The sequence below is a fragment of the Castor canadensis genome, chromosome 6, assembly GCF_047511655.1.
Source record: "Castor canadensis chromosome 6, mCasCan1.hap1v2, whole genome shotgun sequence".
Lineage (NCBI taxonomy): Eukaryota > Metazoa > Chordata > Mammalia > Rodentia > Castoridae > Castor > Castor canadensis.
In genome coordinates, this window is record NC_133391.1 from 165,703,505 (window position 1) to 165,721,748 (window position 18,244).

Genomic DNA, 18,244 nt, shown 5'->3' on the forward strand with positions numbered 1-18,244 from the left:
TAAGGCCCATTGTCTAACATATGATAATAAAATGAAAAAAACCGTATGATACTAGTTTAAATAAGGATGCAGATAATAGTTGATAGTTCTATGAATGGATGTGGATGTTTAGTGGGGTCAATTATTACATAAGATGATAAAGATTGGATTTTCTAATTATTTGGGTGCCTTTGAAGCATCTAAATAATATGGTAAGTAGGAATGTCTCTGTTTCTTCCTGGAATTCGCTTGGAGAGGTAACAGATTTGTGGTAGTACTGATAAATAGCTAGTTTAGCCCTTGGGTATGATGAGAATTTTGAAGAGTTACAAAGGGAATTAAAAATTTAGTTTAATAGTGTGATTTTGAAAACAAAATATGCAAACACCAATTGAAGTATGAGTTGTAAGAAAACAGAATGAGATGTTTATTGAATTAAATAAATAGAGTACTCTTCCATTAAAAAAAAGGCCCAGTGTCCACTCTTGTTCCCCGACTTAGGATTTCTGTTGGCCAACATTTTCAGCCTGAAAGGGTGCGTTTTCATAAAGGTGGAGCTGGACAGCTCCCCAGTGTAAGAGCTCCTGTTGGAATCCTGCTGGCTGAAGCTGTTGCCTTGCGGAAACTACTTGTAGAAAACTTTCCTGACTTTCTTAACTAAGTGATGTCTGCTAACTTTTCTCAACCTACCAGAATTTCACTTTCTTTGAGGCAGAAACTAAGAGTAGGCAGTCAGTTGTAGATTAGACTTGACAACAGCTGCCATTGAGCCTCCTTCAATGGTTGGGGACCTACAAGAAGGTCCCTTAAGACACCTACTGCCTCTACCTCAACCAAGGGGGTGGAATTCAACCACAGCATTTGGAAGACTTTGCCTTTTGCTGCAAAGCCTCAAGGGAGTTGTGAGTATACCAGCCAAACATAAAATGAATGCCATTAACCATGTGTGAAATTCTTTTCAGAAAATAACTCTCCCCAAGAGATATGTTGTAAATGGGTTGCTGCTGAGATGAGGGTGGTGTTTAACATACTATGGAGGAGACGCTGATTTAAATGCAACTAATGAAGGATGAGTGTTGACGTAATGAATCCTAACATCTGTTCTGAGGACCACATGTTGACAGAGGGATTCTGAGGTCTTATCCACGTTGCTGAGAAGGGGGATCAGAGAATCCTGCCATTCCTTGGTGTTCTTTCAGCACCATGAAGAGGGAAGGCCTCTGTGTCTCCTGTGAACTGTCATCACCATTTATAGTTAGAACATAAAGCAGCTGATTATCAACACACAGAGGTGGCTTAAAAATATCTTGAGGCTAGACGTGTAACTCAATATTAGAGCATGCATTGAGTATATGCAAGGCCTTGGTTGAAGTCCCTACCTTGTATACACTCACATGCACACACACACACACACATGCATACACACACACACATGCAAACACACACACATCATAATGTGGGGCTCAGAAGATGATATCCCAAAATATGAAGCTTTGAACTTCATACTGAGAGCACCTGGGAAGCAGTAAATGCAGGGAAGATCTTTTGCTGAAGTTCCATATCTACCTACAAGGCCAGATCCTTCAGAAAATATTCAATTGCTATAAATCTCTTCCCCAAATATCTCATCAATGGGTGTTGGGTGAGAGTGCAGGGATTGAAGAAAGACTAGAGCTCAACCCATTCCCAGAACTCGGATGAACTTTTGTCCCAAGGTACTGTCTGTTCTTTGGGTTTATTTATCTCTCCTAAATATAATTTACTCCTGCTCCAATATTATCTACAGTCTCCTTTCCTTCTCCCCAGGAAGAGGGTCTATTAGCTTCTAAATACACTGAGTTAGTGTGTACTTATCTTCCTGTGATATCTCCATACGTGTAAAAACCTGTATTCCTTTCCCCCTGTTAATCTGTCAGATTCAAATATCAAGCTTCCAGAGGAAAAAAGAGAAGGTTCTTTTGCCCTTACTCTGTAAACAAGCTCTAACTTCCCATGCTCTGGTAACTTGTTTATCAAATAATATTCAGGCCTAAATGTTGTCTTTATATTAGCACTCCATATGGAGACCATGGCTGAGTATTGACTGTTGACCAGACAAATCTCCCATATTCAAATATCAAACTGGGACCCTGGCTTTCAAGTCATTCTCTGGTGAGGTTGATTCGCAGGGTATTCCCAGGATAAGTTCCCAGTTTCCTAATTAGCCTTGGATGACCTGATCAGATTGTGTTGCTGGATATTCAATTCCAAGAATTAAATCCCAGATCCAACAATCTAAATGTTCACTATTCTGTCTTTTACACATCTTGATGGAAGGAGTCCTGAGAGAGGTCTGTCAATGTGCCTGGCTGTGGTTCCTTATCATATATTCACAGTGAGGGTGATCAAAATGTTTAGCCACATAGAATAAATTACCTTGGTTTATGTGTATGTGCAATCATGTGAGCACAAGTAATTTATGGACATCATTTGCTATTTGCATATGAAATAGTCTGCTTGTTCTTTTCGGGGGAGAAAATGGCTCCTTTGGGTCACAATTAGCCTGTCTGGCAATTAGTCACAATTAGTTATAATGCTGGCAGTTAATTGTGTGCACAAAGTTGTTTAGACAAAGTAAGACTGAATTTCTTGACTTGAGCAATAAATTCAAAGCTGTGGCTTGTCTACTTTCTATTTTGATATGGTTTAAAGTTTCTCAGTGTTCAAAGTAATTATTTAAATATCTCTGTTGACTTAATCCTTATTGTTGGGCAGTGTATAGAATTAAACGAACATCAGAAATTATGGTGCAACCGAGCAGTTAAAGTGCTTTGATTGGTTGCTAGACATGAATAGGAAGCAAGGTCAACCTGTATAGCATATAAACAATATTACCCTAACAACATGAGGCTTTGGAACCCAGGGAGGCCCAAGGACAGAGACAGAGACTCTAGAAGGAAAATTTGAGTAGTACATACAGGTGGATTTTATTCACTCTGTGTATGCAGTAAATAATACATGTGAATGAGAAATGTAAATGTGGAATTGTGGTCCACCCGGGGACTTTTTGAAAGCCTGTCAGGTGATGAGTAGGTCTCCTGGGAGTTAGGAGACCATTCTGGAAGAGCTGACTCTGGCTGGCCTATAACTGTACAGATTGCTGTGATGTTTAGGACCGGTAGGAGACAGCTCTGGAAACAGAGTGTTACTCGTGTTTTAACGGTAAGTCTGTGATTTGCATGTGTGCCTTGCATCAGCCTCTCTAGATCTGAATGGAGAAAGAGCTAAAACAATTTCTTTTTTGAAGTTTTGAAATTTCATTTTTGAATTTGGAACAAGCGTGTTTTTTTTTTTATTGTTTTATTATTCATATGTGCATACAAGGCTTGGGTCATTTCTCCCCCCTGTCCCCACCCCCTCCCTTACCACCCACTCCACCCCCTCCCGCTCCCCCCCTCAATACCCAGCAGAAACTATTTTGCCCTTATTTCTAATTTTGTTGTAGAGAGAGTATAAGCAATAATAGGAAGGAACAAGGGTTTTTGCTGGTTGAGATAAGGATAGCTATACAGGGAGTTGACTCACATTGATTTCCTGTGTGTGGGTGTTACCTTCTAGGTTAATTCTTTTAGATCTAACTTTTTCTCTAGTTCCTGGTCCCCTTTTCCTATTGGCCTCAGTTGCTTTTAAGGTATCTGCTTTAGTTTCTCTGCATTAAGGGCAACAAATGCTAGCTAGTTTTTTAGGTGTCTTACCTATCCTCACCCCTCCCTTGTGTGCTCTCGCTTTTATCATGTGCTCAAAGTCCAATCCCCTTGTTGTGTTTGCCCTTGATCTAATGTCCACATATGAGGGAGAACATACGATTTTTGGTCTTTTGGGCCAGGCTAACCTCACTCAGAATGATGTTCTCCAATTCCATCCATTTACCAGTGAATGATAACATTTCGTTCTTCTTCATGGCTGCATAAAATTCCATTGTGTATAGATACCACATTTTCTTAATCCATTCGCAGTGGTGGGGCATCTTGGCTGTTTCCATAACTTGGCTATTGTGAATAGTGCTGCAATAAACATGGGTGTGCAGGTGCCTCTGGAGTAACCTGTGTCACAGTCTTTTGGGTATATCCCCAAGAGTGATATTGCTGGATCAAATGGTAGATCAATGTCTAGCTTTTTAAGTAGCCTCCAAATTTTTTTCCAGAGTGGTTGTACTAGTTTACATTCCCACCAACAGTGTAAGAGGGTTCCTTTTTCCCCACATCCTCGCCAACACCTGTTGTTGGTGGTGTTGCTGATGATGGCTATTCTAACAGGGGTGAGGTGGAATCTTAGTGTGGTTTTAATTTGCATTTCCTTTATTGCTAGAGATGGTGAGTGTTTTTTCATGTGTTTTTTGGCCATTTGAATTTCTTCTTTTGAGAAAGTTCTGTTTAGTTCACTTGCCCATTTCTTTATTGGTTCATTAGTTTTGGGAGAATTTAGTTTTTTAAGTTCCCTATATATTCTGGTTATCAGTCCTTTGTCTGATGTGTAGCTGGCAAATATTTTCTCCCACTCTGTGGGTGTTCTCTTCAGTTTAGAGACCATTTCTTTTGATGAACAGAAGCTTTTTAGTTTTATGAAGTCCCATTTATCTATGCTATCTCTTAGTTGCTGTGCTGCTGGGGTTCCATTGAGAAAGTTCTTACCTATACCTACTAACTCCAGAGTATTTCCTACTCTTTCCTGTATCAATCAAGTAAAAAGATTTTTATCCTTTGTCTTTTTTGCACAGTGCTGCCTAAACTATAACTATGTGTAATAATTCATGTGACATCTTTTGGGAAGATACTTCCCTGGGGCCCAAAACACATTCAAGATGGTGTGGACACTTTATATTCTTTCATACCTATAACCTTTTGGTGGTGACTAGAGATTGTGAAGGCAGATTCTAGGCTGCAAGTTTTCTAAGGTCCTGAAACCTTCATCCCACACTCTATATGCTTGGAAATGAGATGCAAGGACTTGTCTTCGAAATCACACAGAAGAATGAGCTTCCTTAGCACAGGGCTCACTTCTGTAGCTTTTTGTTATGCAAATACACAGAGAGGGATTTGGAACCTCTTCCACTGCCACTTAATGTCAGAAGAAAATGGAATCCTCTCCAAGACTTCACTAGCCCATGCTGCCTACTGCCTACTGGGCTTGATCAAGGATCTTTTTATCCAATAGCCTGGATGATTCCAGCTCACCTGGGGTATAACACACACACACACACACACACACACACACACACACACACGCTAGAAATGCTGACTGCGTTTTCTGAGCACTCCACCACCTGCCTCCCTCACTTCCTCAAGCCTTGAGATTCTGATGTGTTTCCCTTAGGGGGACATCTTCCAGTCAAGCCTCTGATATGTTCCCTAGGGGAACATCTCCCTACCAACCCTAGTAACAGTCTGCTAGTAACAGTCATGCTTTAAGACCAAATGAAAGTGCCATCACCTCTGAGAAGCCTCCCCTGACACTTTCAGGAAGAGAGGAAAGCTTCTTTCCCTGTACCCTCTCAGCATTATGGTTTGTGTCTGATAGTCTTGTTACACCACTGTAGCAAAATGCCATTTGTCTTCATCTCTCTTTCCCTCACCATATTGAGAGTTTCTGGAGGCAAGAGAACATCCTCCCTTTTTAAAAAAAAATTAACTTTTAACTGACAAACAATTGTATCTATTTTGGGGGTATACATGAAGCTTCCATACATGTATACATTTGGGAATGAGCAAATCAGCCTCATTAACATATCCACAACTTTACATGCTTTTCATTTCTTTTTGGTGACCTCCTGTTTTATTTTTTTTGGAGGCACTGGGGCTTGAATTTAGGGCCTCAAAATTTCTAGGCAGGTGCTCTACCACTTGAGCCACTTTGCCAGCCTGTGATGTCCACTTTTAAGCAACTTCCTTTAACACAGAGCTTTCTATGTAACACATTAATATATGCTTGTGAGATAGTGAATGAATTAATCTTTTTATAAGCAACTGCAGTCAGACATAATTAGTGAACTAGATTTTTCTTTGATATGACCTACATTTTGATAGTAAATTTTTTGGAGGTCTCATTTATGTATTTTTTTTTTTTTAGAATTTTTTTTCTCAGCATATATTAGTTGTACAAAGAGATTTCATTGTGATTATTTCCAAACATGTGTATAATGTACTTTGATTCATTTGTGTATTCTGAATGCTATTTCTGTTCATTCCACCGAGGTATGATAGTAAAAGAAGTATCTTAATAATGTTTCAGTATTTAGGTAAATACACATTTTCCATTTTGTGCACAATTTATTAAGTAATAGCTATGACCCAAAAACCAATGGGAAAGATTCCAAAGCTACTTAAAATAAAACTATAAGTCTGAGCTTATTTAACCTTGGTTTGGAGCTATTACTGTAATGATGCTATATTATAATTAGGTTGCAGTAATATAATAATTGGCTTTATTCACAAGTACCCATGCTAGTAATAACCAAATGTGTCCATGAGTTCTGTGTGTTTATAAAGGCAAGCCATATCATTTTTTTCTTGTATAATAATCCCAAATGCTTTTCAATATAAAAATCTTGAAATAATTCTGTGTATATTCCTCACTTATTTGCGAAGATGAGTTCCAGGTCTGATGTCTGCCTGTTTTCTGTTTTTCTCACAGATAACAAATGCTTAATTGCAAGTTCCAAGTGTACAATGGACATGAATTTCAGACTTGTGAATTCTGGTTTTCTTTTCTTCCCTAAAATGAAATAAAAATACATAATTTTGTTGGTTGTTTTTGTTGACTTCAAGAAAAAAGAAAAACTTGAAAGACATATGATAGTCCTTTTGACTGTTAAATTTGCCTATTTGCCAAGCAGGTTTTATTTTTTATTTATTTATTTATTTTTTATTGTTTTATTATTCATATGTGCATACAAGGCTTGGATCATTTCTCCCCCCTGCCCCCACCCCCTCCCTTACCACTCACCCCACCCCCTTCCTCTTCCCCCCACCCTCTCAATACCCAGCAGAAACTATTTTGCCCTTATTTCTAATTTTGTTGTAGAGAGAGTATAAGCAATAATAGGAAGGAACAAGTGTTTTTGCTGGTTGAGATAAGGATAGCTATACAGGAAGTTGACTCACATTAATTTCCTGTGCATGTATGTTACCTTCTAGGTTAATTCTTTTTGATCTCACCTTTTCTCTAGTTCCTGGTCCACTTTTCCTATTGGCCTCAGTTGCTTTTAAGGTATCTGGCCAAGCAGGTTTTAAAAATGGAGAAGTTTTCTCCCTGCTGCAGGGCTGTGGATTGTTAATACTGCATGAATTTATGTTGGGGAAGGTTGTTGCTCACGGAATTTCAGACTGCTCCAAGGTTTCTCTAAACAGAGATTCTCTCCTGGGTAAAGGCTGTGGGAGGGCAGAGAGCACTCCCCGGGGAGGTACACCTCCTTCTCCTGCTGAGGTGTTCTGCAGGAGGCCAGCCCTTGCTTCCGGTGGAGTGTACAGTGGAAATCAAGACACAAAGAACACTTGCTCTCTGATATCTTTTGAAAGCTGAAAGGCTGTCGGTTTTGTTATTCTGGTTCAGGATCGTGTTACTCAGGACCAGACTTGTTTGGACTGGTGAACACATTTCCCACTGAGCTGGTCAAAACTATTCTTTTAGGGCTGTAGAAGACAAATGACTCTAGGATTTAGGTGGGAAGTGGGGAGGGGACAGGTACTTCCCATCGACAGGCAGGTAAGTGTATTTGAGCATGAACGAATTCAAAGATGCTCACGTTATAAGCACACAAGAGGTAGACCCTGGAGAATGCGCCTCTCAGTGCAAATTCCATCCCCCCACCAGCTTTCTCTTGAATGCCTGCTTTGGGCTGAATGCTTCATGGAGTTTAGATCTGAGCTTGTTCCATCATCATTTATGAATGACTCTAATGAGAGAAAAAAAGGGGATCTAGAGTTAAGAGGGGCCCACAATTTATGATATTGGGGCCTTCTCTCTTAAGCTCTTACTTCAAGCAAGAACCTGGTGGTGCTAACCCATCATGATCCCTTCACAAAATGATTTTCTTTAGAGCATGAACTCAGGTTGGGCAGCACATAAGAGTTGCTGAGGAGCTTTTGAGAAATACCAGTGCCTGGGTCCCACTTCTGGCCAGGTAAATCAGTCTTTCTTGGGAGTGGGACATCCAGGCCACGAAAGGTCTACTTAGTCTTGTCTCAAATTCAAGAAATTTGATTACAGAAATCGAACCCAAAGTTAGAATTTGGATGATTGAAAGTGTATGTGTGTGTGTGTGTGTAGGGGTGGGGGAGGTTGTTTTGATAGTGATACTCTGACAGCAGGTTTTGGATAGGTTTGGGTGATAAATGGACATGTTCTAAATAGTAAAGAATCTTTTATTTTCTGGGAAAGAATGATGGTGCAGTTAATAAGTAAGGAGACAAAGAGCTCCCCCAAACTCCACTGAAAACAGACAAGATTCTAACACTTATTCTTGGACACAGAATTGATGGCACCTTCTCTGTTTAAGTGCTGTCTCTTTGTGATGGAGAGGGAGTGAGGCTCTTGTTAAATAAAGGAGGGCTTCACCAGGAACCTGCTGTGAGTGGGATTAACCAGCAAGGAGTCTCTTTCTCCTCACCCACTTCACTGAAGTACTCTTAATTCAGGAAAGAGGAGCAGCACTAGCTCTGCAGCTGTGGCCCTTCACCTGGAGAAATGAAAGGAAAGCAGGGTAAGAAAAGGCAAAATGTGAAAAGCAGTTAGGAGAACAGTTTCTAAACTGTGATTCTCCAGGCCAATTAAAGAGCAGGTTAGGATGGGCCAGGAAACATCTTACAGAATTCAGAGAGGAAGTGGGTCCTGTGGGTTAGAAGGAAAACGCTAGAAGCAAAGAGGGAGGCAGAAATGAGTAAGAGGACTGCTTCCCTCAGTGTATGTAATTTAACACATTTAAACGGGATTTTGGCTCAGCAGGGTAGTTGTATGTGCTGTAAATGGGAGGAGAGTATAATCCACACTCATGGCAGACTTTCAGGAAGTAATTTATGCTTGGGTCCCATCAGCACAGCAGACCAGGGGACTGTTGACTGAATTCTGGTCAATCATGAACTCACACCAATCTGGAATAATCTATTTTAGCCCATACTTGGGAGTGCTTTGTAAAATGAATCACTGAGTTGACTTATCCTCTGACTGTGTATCTTAGGAGTGGGAAGGCGTGGTGTCACACTCTTTCCTCATCCCTCTAAGGGTCCCAGGCAACATGCCTATAACCCAAGAGAAAAGTAGAACAATTTTAATTAATTAAAGTTTTACATGAGTCAGGATCCTTCAGAAATAAAGACCTGAAGACCCATGGAAAACTGTTTAAGGCTGAGGTTTGATGGAAAAGGACAGTTATGTAGCAATGTGATTGGACAGAAGGGTGTGACTTATGTACTAGCTGGAAGTGGAGGGGGAGGCTCCTTCTTGGCCTCAGTGCAGTATTTCTTCCTCCTGGGTAAGGAGCCAGACCTTTCTGGAATAAGGGTCTTCAAGAAAGAAGGGGGGAGGGATAGAGTGAGCTTTCTAGGTTTTATGGCTTGCTTTGAGGGAGAGTTCTAGTTTGTATAACCCACCTTGGGGAAGAGGAATTCCTTCTCTTACTTGCTTGCTTTTGAAGCCTTCTATTGACCTTTAATTCAAAGTGTTCAGTTTATGGTGCTTTGATACTATATTTTAGGGTATCATTTTCTGAGCCCCAACAACACTACTTAAGGCTCTTCTTTGTGCAAGACAGTGTTCTGAGAACTGAGGATATCATGAAAATCAAAATAGGGAACATTCTTTTGCTGTAGGGCTGGTTCTGTTGTGGGAATGACCGTAGTCAGTTGAGATTTATTTTGTTTCACTGCTCAGAAGAATATAAGAGTTAAGAAGGAACAGGTTATATTTACAGTAGATAGGTGAGCTAAACCAGCATGGGCCATTTGAGTATCCCTAAAAAAAAGGAATACACATTTTATCAATAACTAGGCATTTCAGCTGGCTATGCACTTTGAATAGTGTTCCTGTTTTGCTCATGGAGTCACCACTACTCATCCATTTGGGGAAGATGGAATAGAGTGAAGCTAACTGGCCTGAGCTGGTTAGACTCATGTCCTTGTCCTCTTCAGCACTATGTTCCCTTCAAATGATTAACTATCCATGGATTTGAGATTAATATGGACAGCCAAATCAAAATCAATCACAGAGGTATTTACGTTGGTTATTTAAGGAACTTCAGCAGTAATTCATAGACTTTACATTACTTATAGTAATCCCAGGTGGAGGATTTAAATCTATATTGTACTTTACTAAGTTGCGTAGTAACTGCATTGTGTACACACACATACATATAAGAACAAAACATCCATATCAAACAAATGGAAATACATTCACTTAAAAATGTGAAACTGGACCTCACCAAACAGAACTCTTTCTCAGATTCACACATGCCACAAACTAACCATGTCATGTAGAAGAACTTATTTTTAACAAAGATTTTTCATTGTACTGTGGATTGAACTCAGGGCCTTGCACTTACTAGGCAAGAGCTCTATGTCCCCCAGTTCTTTTGCTTTTTATTTTGCTTTTCAGATAGGTTGTCATGCTTTTGTCTGGGCTAGCCTTGGATCATAATCATCCTTCTACATCCACCACCTGAATAGCTGGTGGTACAGGCATGTACCACCGTGCCAGATTACAGAATTCATTTTTTTGATCACTCACTTCCCCATGAAAAGGCATTATCTGAGAACCTAGTGTATACGATATAATGTAGATAAAAGTGAAGCTGCTTATGGGATGCAGCAGGGGAGAGGGTGAAGCATTTACCCCACTCTCCTGGCTGCCCAAGCAGGGAACCCATTTCCCAGACTTTTCAGAGTGGATGGTGAGGTTGATGAGTTCCCATTTACTGAGAGACATGGAATGCAGTGACAGAGCTGGTCACAGGGCATGCTGACTGGGAGCCAGCAGGGTACCAGTCCATCGTAGCAGTAACTCTCTGGAATAATTCAGGGGTGCTAGTTGACTTGGTCTCTACTCTACTCCTTGTATAGCTCATGTAAGGAACATCAGGCTTCTTCCTAAAGATCCCTAGATAACCTTTCAGTGAAAATTTAAACAAAAGGTCTACATGTGATATAAATTTGAATGGATTTAACATTCTTAGTTGCCCTGGGCACACTGCGTCTTGCCCTGTCCTGTTGACAGAGATAATAATGTCTGTTTTATAGGCCTTTTGTAGCAATTAGACCAAAGCATAGAAAGTAAATTATGAGAAGCAGAACCATAGCTACCAGTGCAGCCAGGGAAACCATCATAAAAGATGCCCTTTGTGAGGCTTTGGGGAAAAAGTGTTCCCACTCAGACACAAGGGGCTCTTTGACCCAATGACCTCATCCTTCATCTGCTTCTTCTGGCTGCCATTGGTGTCAGTGTGGTGAGTCTGGGTGAGGGACAAGGCTAACAAGAATATAAAGCTAATGGTAAAAGGAGCTCAAACATTTGTATAATTAAAAAACCATTAAAAAGTTTTGATTCACCTCAATTTTGATATTCCTTGTCAAATTGTTGGTCATGCCATTTTGATCCATGTGCTGGTTGATTTAGTACTATATCCTGTCCACATGCAATTTTGTCTTCACAAACACCTTTCAGGTTAAGATTTTTATCTCCATTTTCCTTTCTTTACCATACCTATGAGTGCTCCCAGATAGCTGGGAGAAAGCCAAAATGGAAGACTAAGCATGTGTATAGTTCATACGCAGTTTGTATATGGAAATATGAGGACTTGGGCTTTTTCCATGGAGTCAAAAGCAAAATTTAATATTTAAAAAAAAGCACTTGGATGGATGCTTGATTGGCTTTGAGAAAAAGCCCTAGAACTTTGTGAGAACGCAGTGTCTTAAAATCTCAAGCTTGTAGTTAGTATTAGCCTTTGAGTCAATGAGAAGTAGCCTACATGTTAGAAGAGGATTGGACCCTGGCTGTCATCTAGCCCCGCTCTTTGATCTTAGAGTTGAGGCAACTGCAGCCAGAGAGTTTAAATGACAGACATGAGGTCTTAGTTAGTAGTAGAGCAGGGACTAGAACCTACGACCCCATCTGGCATCGACTTTTTTCTGTGAGTGGGGAATGGCCCCACCTGAGAAGCAGTGCTCATTTCTTTTATGTTAGCTACTCTCTCATTCCAAGGCATTAGTAACACTCCTTGTCACTAATGTTTTAATACCATTATCGATGTCCTTGGACATAGAGTGTACTTATGGCCAACACTGCCCCTTAATGTGGAGCTTGTGCCTGTAATCCATGGTAATTTTGATACGATGCTTTAAAAATTACCACAGTAACCCAGTGGTAGAGTGCTTGCCTACCATACACCGTTTGGGGCCGTAACCCAAGCACCAAAATCAGTATGTAGTTTACTTCTTGCTTTTTTTTTTTTTTTTTTTTTTTGATACAGCGTCTTACTATGTAGCCTAGTCTGGCCTTGAACTCACAATCCTCTTGCCTCCACTTCTTGAATGTTGGGATTATAAGTATGTACCACCACACCTGGCACGTCTTGGTGTCTTAGTCCCATTCTGCTTTCACTCTTCAGATGTTCTAGATTTATCAAAGGCTTACAGGACAAGCCAACTTTAGACAGCTAGTCAGCTGACTTCTTGCTGCCATCCCCAAACAACCAGAAAGCTTCGGGGGTAAGCTTATAGATTGACAATGCACTGAACTGCATTTGAAACTAAAGACGTGTTTGGTATTATTGACTTTTTGTGGTAGTAAAAAGCAAAACATCTCATTGTGCCAAGATACCTTAGCGAAGGCAGTGAAAGTTGAGATTGATAAACATCCATCTCCATGGCGGTAGGGTACACTTCATGCTAATTGTCTTGAGGAGACAGAACAATCTGTGTAAGCAAACACATTCAACTTAACAAGCTCTTAAAAGCAGTTTTTAAAACTTATTTTTAAAAAATCATGCTCACCATTTTCTTTGTGTACATAAAACTGCTTTGGAAGATTTTTTTTCCTCTGATGCTTAAGTAAAAATAGAATAATCAGTGTTCTTTTTATAGAGACCAAGTTCTCTTTTTCTCTTTTGCAATATTTTTTTTCTTCCTCAGGAATCTTATAAAATCAGGTCATGGAGCCGTGTACTGCAATGGCAGTCTTATTTAAGCTTCTGTCTTCTTTGTTTCAGCTGCTTTACACCTTGAATCTTCTTGCTCGCTTCCTCTGCTTTTATTTCTTTTTTGGCTACTGAGCTTTTCCTGCCTGTTTTGTTGCTGGTTGACCCTGTGTGCTCAGGCTGTTAAAGACATTCATTACAAACTCAGAGAGATCACTTTGAGAGCAATGTTTTATTTCTTCCTGCCAGGAAGGTAGGAGACAGTTCAAAACAACAGGACATCTTTCCGGTTTCAATGTCATTTGAAAATACATTTCCATTTCCTTCTATTTGAAGTTTTTGGAATGTGTAATTTGTGTCAAGGCCTTTTTAGAAAAATGGCAAGGAAATTAGTAGGTTGTTTATTTATTTTTTAACCCTAATCTCTGCCCCCTTCCTCAACTGCCTTGTCTCAGGTAGTTCTTCAGGTTCAGGAAAATGAATGTTTGCATACGCATAGCAACCCTTCCTTCCTCCCTCCCTCCCTCCCTCCCTCCCTCCCTCCTTTCCTTCCTTCCTTCCTGTTTTGTTTTTGAAGCAAAATCTCACTATGTAGACCAGGCTGGCTCCAAACCTGTAAGCCTCCTGCCTCGGCCTCCCGAGTACTGGTATTACAGATGGGTACCACTGCGCTCAGCTCATGATCTTTCAATCACTCTTAAGTCTCCAATTTTTTCCTCTTTACTTTTTCATGAGTCTTTTGAATCTTAAAAAGTTTCTTCCTTATACTGAGGCAAACTACCTTGAACTATCACTAAACACTTAATTTAAAAAAAACGAAGAGCAAGAGGGAAAAAAAGATCTTTTCCATGGGTGGGTACCAGTGTTTGTGGGGGGAGGGCACAAGGAAAGGGAGAATGAGGGTTTATATGGTGGATGTGTTTTGTATTCATATATGAAAATAGAAGAATGAAACATTTTGAAATTGTTCTAAGAAGAGGGAGAATGATGGAGGGGGTAAATCTAACTAAGATATACAGTAAGCACATATGTAAATATCACATCGTATCCCCTGTACAACTATTATATGCCAATAAAATCATTTATCTACTAGAACAATGGCTTTTTCCTTTATAGTTGTGTTTCTGGAAAGAGTTGTCTATATTCAGTATCTTTTATGTTTCCTTTTCCCCCAATATTCTTTTTGTCAAGTATGCCTCCATTTGCTTTCATTGTCCAACCAATGAAATTTTTCTAACAAGATTACACTATTGTCTATTGTTGCACAACAAACTACATTGAAACTTAAGGGCATAAGGCAGCAATACTCATCTATCATCTCTGTTGATTCTGTGGGTGACTGGGCTCAGCTGTGTGTTTCTGTAGCTGGGCTGTAGTCTATAGGCTCAATCTGATTGGAATGTCCAAGATGGTTTATTCACATGGGTAAGAGTTGGCACTGGCAGGTTGGCTAAGAGATCAGTAGGGGCCAATGACTAGAATGCCATGGTTCTTCATGTGACTTGGAGTTTTCACAGTATAGTATTGGGTTCCAAAGGAGAATTCCAAGTGCAAAGGCAAACGCTGAAGATGTCTTAAGGACTAGCCAAGAAAGTTGCACCATCTTACTTTACCAAAAGAGCTGTGGAATGCTGAAGTCATTTCATAAACATTGTCCCTAAAGACATTCTAGTTAACACAACTACTCCTCAACAGCATTAGTACTAATAGCCACTCTCCATGGCTGATCGATGCCGCTGTCTCCGGGATCCTTTCTATCTCTGCACATTCATCCCAGGCTTCTCAATTTGCATTTTTTTCCCTCCTTGCTCCTAGCATACTGGTGTTCTCAAGGTTTTCACATCCTTATCTTTTCACCTCCATATTTTGTTAGAAAATTTTATCTGCACTCATGGTTTTAACTTGGACGTATTCATTCATTTGACAAGTACTTATTTATACTATATAACTAGTAGGCATGTGCTACCTCCTGGATGAAAGGGCTGCTGGCAAAGTTTTTCAGGTTGTGTTTTCCACATCCACAAAAGATAACATTCACATTGTAGCTTTTACATCAATAGTCATATTTATGTTTTACATGTATGTCTATGCCTGAATCATATTGGTGGTTTTTAGTAGGGGGTGTTTTTGTCCCACAAAGTATGCTTGGCAATGTCTGGAGACACTTTTTGTTCTCATATCTTGATGGTGGAGAGCTACTGGCGTCTGTAAGGAAGGGACCCAGAATGCTGCTGAACAATCAACAGAACACAGGACTGCCCCTCACAAGAATGATCTATCTTACAACATCGGTTATGCTGGATTGAGACCCTGCATCTATATTTGTATCTGATGAATTTCCTGTTCAACTACAGACCACATTTCCAATGGTTTGTCTGCCTTTTCCACCTGTGCATTGATGTAACTCTGAATCTGATACACCCAAAAGCGCAACTAGTGTTGTTATTCCCAGTCTCTGGGAATGTTACCATGATCTGCTAACTACCTCTAGGGTTTCATGGCTATAAATCCACTTTCCACACTACTGTCAGGATGAAGGATTTTTTTTGGTGGGACTGGGGTTTGAACTCAGGGCTTTGTGCTTGCAAAGCAGGCATTCTACTACTTCAGTCAAACTTCAGTCCATTTTTTGCTCTGGTTATGTTTTGGAGATGGGATCTTGCCAACTATTTGCCTGGGCTGACCTTGAACTTTGATCCTCCTGCCTTCAGCCTCCCAAGTAGCTGGGATTACAGGCATGAACTACCAGTGCTGGTCTACAGGATGAAGGATTTTGAGTGGTGCACAGAGAGTTGTGATTAATCTCCTGTCTCTCCTGATTTGAAACTCACCAGTGATTCTCCATGAGCTCCAGATAATGTTTAAAATATCTAAAGTGGCCCATGACATATTTTATAATCTGACTTCTATCTCATTTCCTGCTATGTTTTCCTAGTCCTTTATTCAGCTATTCTGGCTGCCTTGTGGTTTCCAGAATGTGCTATGCTTTCTTATGCTTCTCACTCTTGTGTGTGCAGAAATGCCTTTATTCTAGGGAGTGCGGCCAACTTTCCTTCAACTTTAGGCTTGAACACCTCTTCCTGAAAGCTTTCTTGTTTCCCTTTTCTGTTACTAGAATGGGAGATCCTCTTTTTTAGCTCCTTGTTTGAACACCATCAAGGTGTGAGAACAAAAAGTGTCTTCAGAGGTTGTCAAACATACCTTGTGGAATAAAATTCTCAACCCCCCATTGATAATTAGGTGCAAAACATAAATAGGACTGCTGATGTAAAGATCTATTAATCTAACTCTCCTACTGCTCCTTTCATGCCATCCTGTGGCATTTACATTTTCTGCTTATGCCCTGTCAGTCTTGCCCTGAGCTTTTTGGGGGTTTCTGGGTAGTGTTTACCTCTATGTGCTTGCATGTATTTGGGTCTTAATAACTATTTATTGATTAAAAGAAAGGATACAAAAGGGCCACCATTCCTCCTCCTACCAGGAGCTTGATGGGCATTAAAGATAATGTGCTTATTTAAAGAAATGATTGGAACCTGAAGGCGACTCCATGGTAAGAGAGTTGAACAAATTATGGTACATCCATATTGAATATTTTGAACCTATTACACAGGTTGAATAATCTGTATTAAACTAGAAAGAAGCCTGAAGCACCATTAAGGGAATGTAAGAAAAACAATTTCATTATGTGATGAAAATATGGATGTGTGTATATGTTTGCATTTGTCTATTTGAACAAAGAGTATGGAAAGATGAGCTCCAAGCTGCCAACAATAGTTACAGTGAACAAGCCTTATTATTATTATTATAATTAATAATTGAGAGTCAAAAAATAAGCATTGACACACAGAAATTAATCTCAAGACCAAATATGAGTCTGTAGACAAAGAATAAAGATAGGAGATAGTGCAGAAGAGTATTACTTTAATGGCTGAGAAAAATGTTTACAAAAATGGGGATCTCTTTTTTTGTGTATCTGTTAAATGCTGATAGGTGCATAGAAACAAGCCTGTGGAGATAGAACAAAATGTTAGCAGTAATAATTTCTGGATGCAGATGATCTTTATGTCTTTCTTTTGCCTATCTGTATTAGGCAATTTCAAAACAATGAGCACACCTTACTTTCATAAGAGAAATAATGCTGTTTCTAAAAATAGAAGATAGTGCATAAAACTGGTACCATTAAGCTATTATCCGAATCCTTAGACTTGAAAAAAACAATTATATGAAATTATTACAAAATGAATCCATGTGGGAACAGCAGTTACAATATAACATTTCCATTCCTTTCTTTTAGCAAAGACTGAAGGAAGAGAAGGAAGCCAAGCGTGCTCACCTGGATGGGAGGCATGGCTATCTATTTGCAATCGTAGCTTCCTGTTTGGACCTGAACAAAACCACAGTGGAAGATGCTATTCTTGAGGGGAATCAGGTGGGAGGCATTTGATTTCTCACTTGTCTTGATTGTGGAGGACACAGATGGTCTGTTGTCACTGTCCTGTGGTGGGATTCTATGGTGTGCCATGGAGAAGGTGCTTGCTTTAAGGAGGGCAGGACTCCATCTGGCTCAGTACTGATAGTGGCAGAATGGGCTTGGGTTCTAGCTCTCCATGTTGAATAGTGGTCCTTATAGTCATCATTTGAGTCTCACGATTATGATGGCAATGCCTGTGACTTTACAGCCAATGGAACAGCTCTCTTGCTAGTTTAGAAACTGAGTTTGGGAAGCAAAATCTCCTCTCAAAATTCTGATTTATTTATTCCTTAATAACAGTATTTGTATATTGGTCCTGTTCTAAGTTTGGGCACTGAATTGTGCCATGACTTTCTGATTTTAACTTTGGTTTGTGAGCTGAAGGTGGTTTCTTCTGTTCCTAGCTTTGCCTTCCATTTTCTGCTAGAATGTCTCTTCAAAATCTGGAGAGGGGATTTGCTTGGTGATTTAACCTTCATGGAGAAAGCCAAAATATGAGAAGATAGAGTTTCCTGGGCAGTGGGGAATGTATATCAACAGCCCTGTTATGATGAATCCTGAAGTTTTTTTTTTTTAAAGCTAATTAGGCATAGGTAAGAGAAAGTAAGAGAGAAAGAAAGAAATGCATCTGTGGT

General features: G+C 39.9%; 1 protein-coding gene across 2 annotated transcripts in view; it reads left to right on the forward strand.

Annotated features, from left to right (window-relative positions):
* Positions 1 to 18,244, forward strand: part of Dnah5 (dynein axonemal heavy chain 5) — a 312,016-nt gene that overhangs the window by 50,178 nt on the left and 243,594 nt on the right. For both annotated transcript variants that reach the window (XM_074077723.1, XM_074077724.1), the window contains exon 2: positions 17,433 to 17,567. In XM_074077723.1, the coding sequence (XP_073933824.1) occupies positions 17,433 to 17,567 (135 nt within the window). The remainder of the gene's footprint in view (positions 1 to 17,432; positions 17,568 to 18,244) is intronic.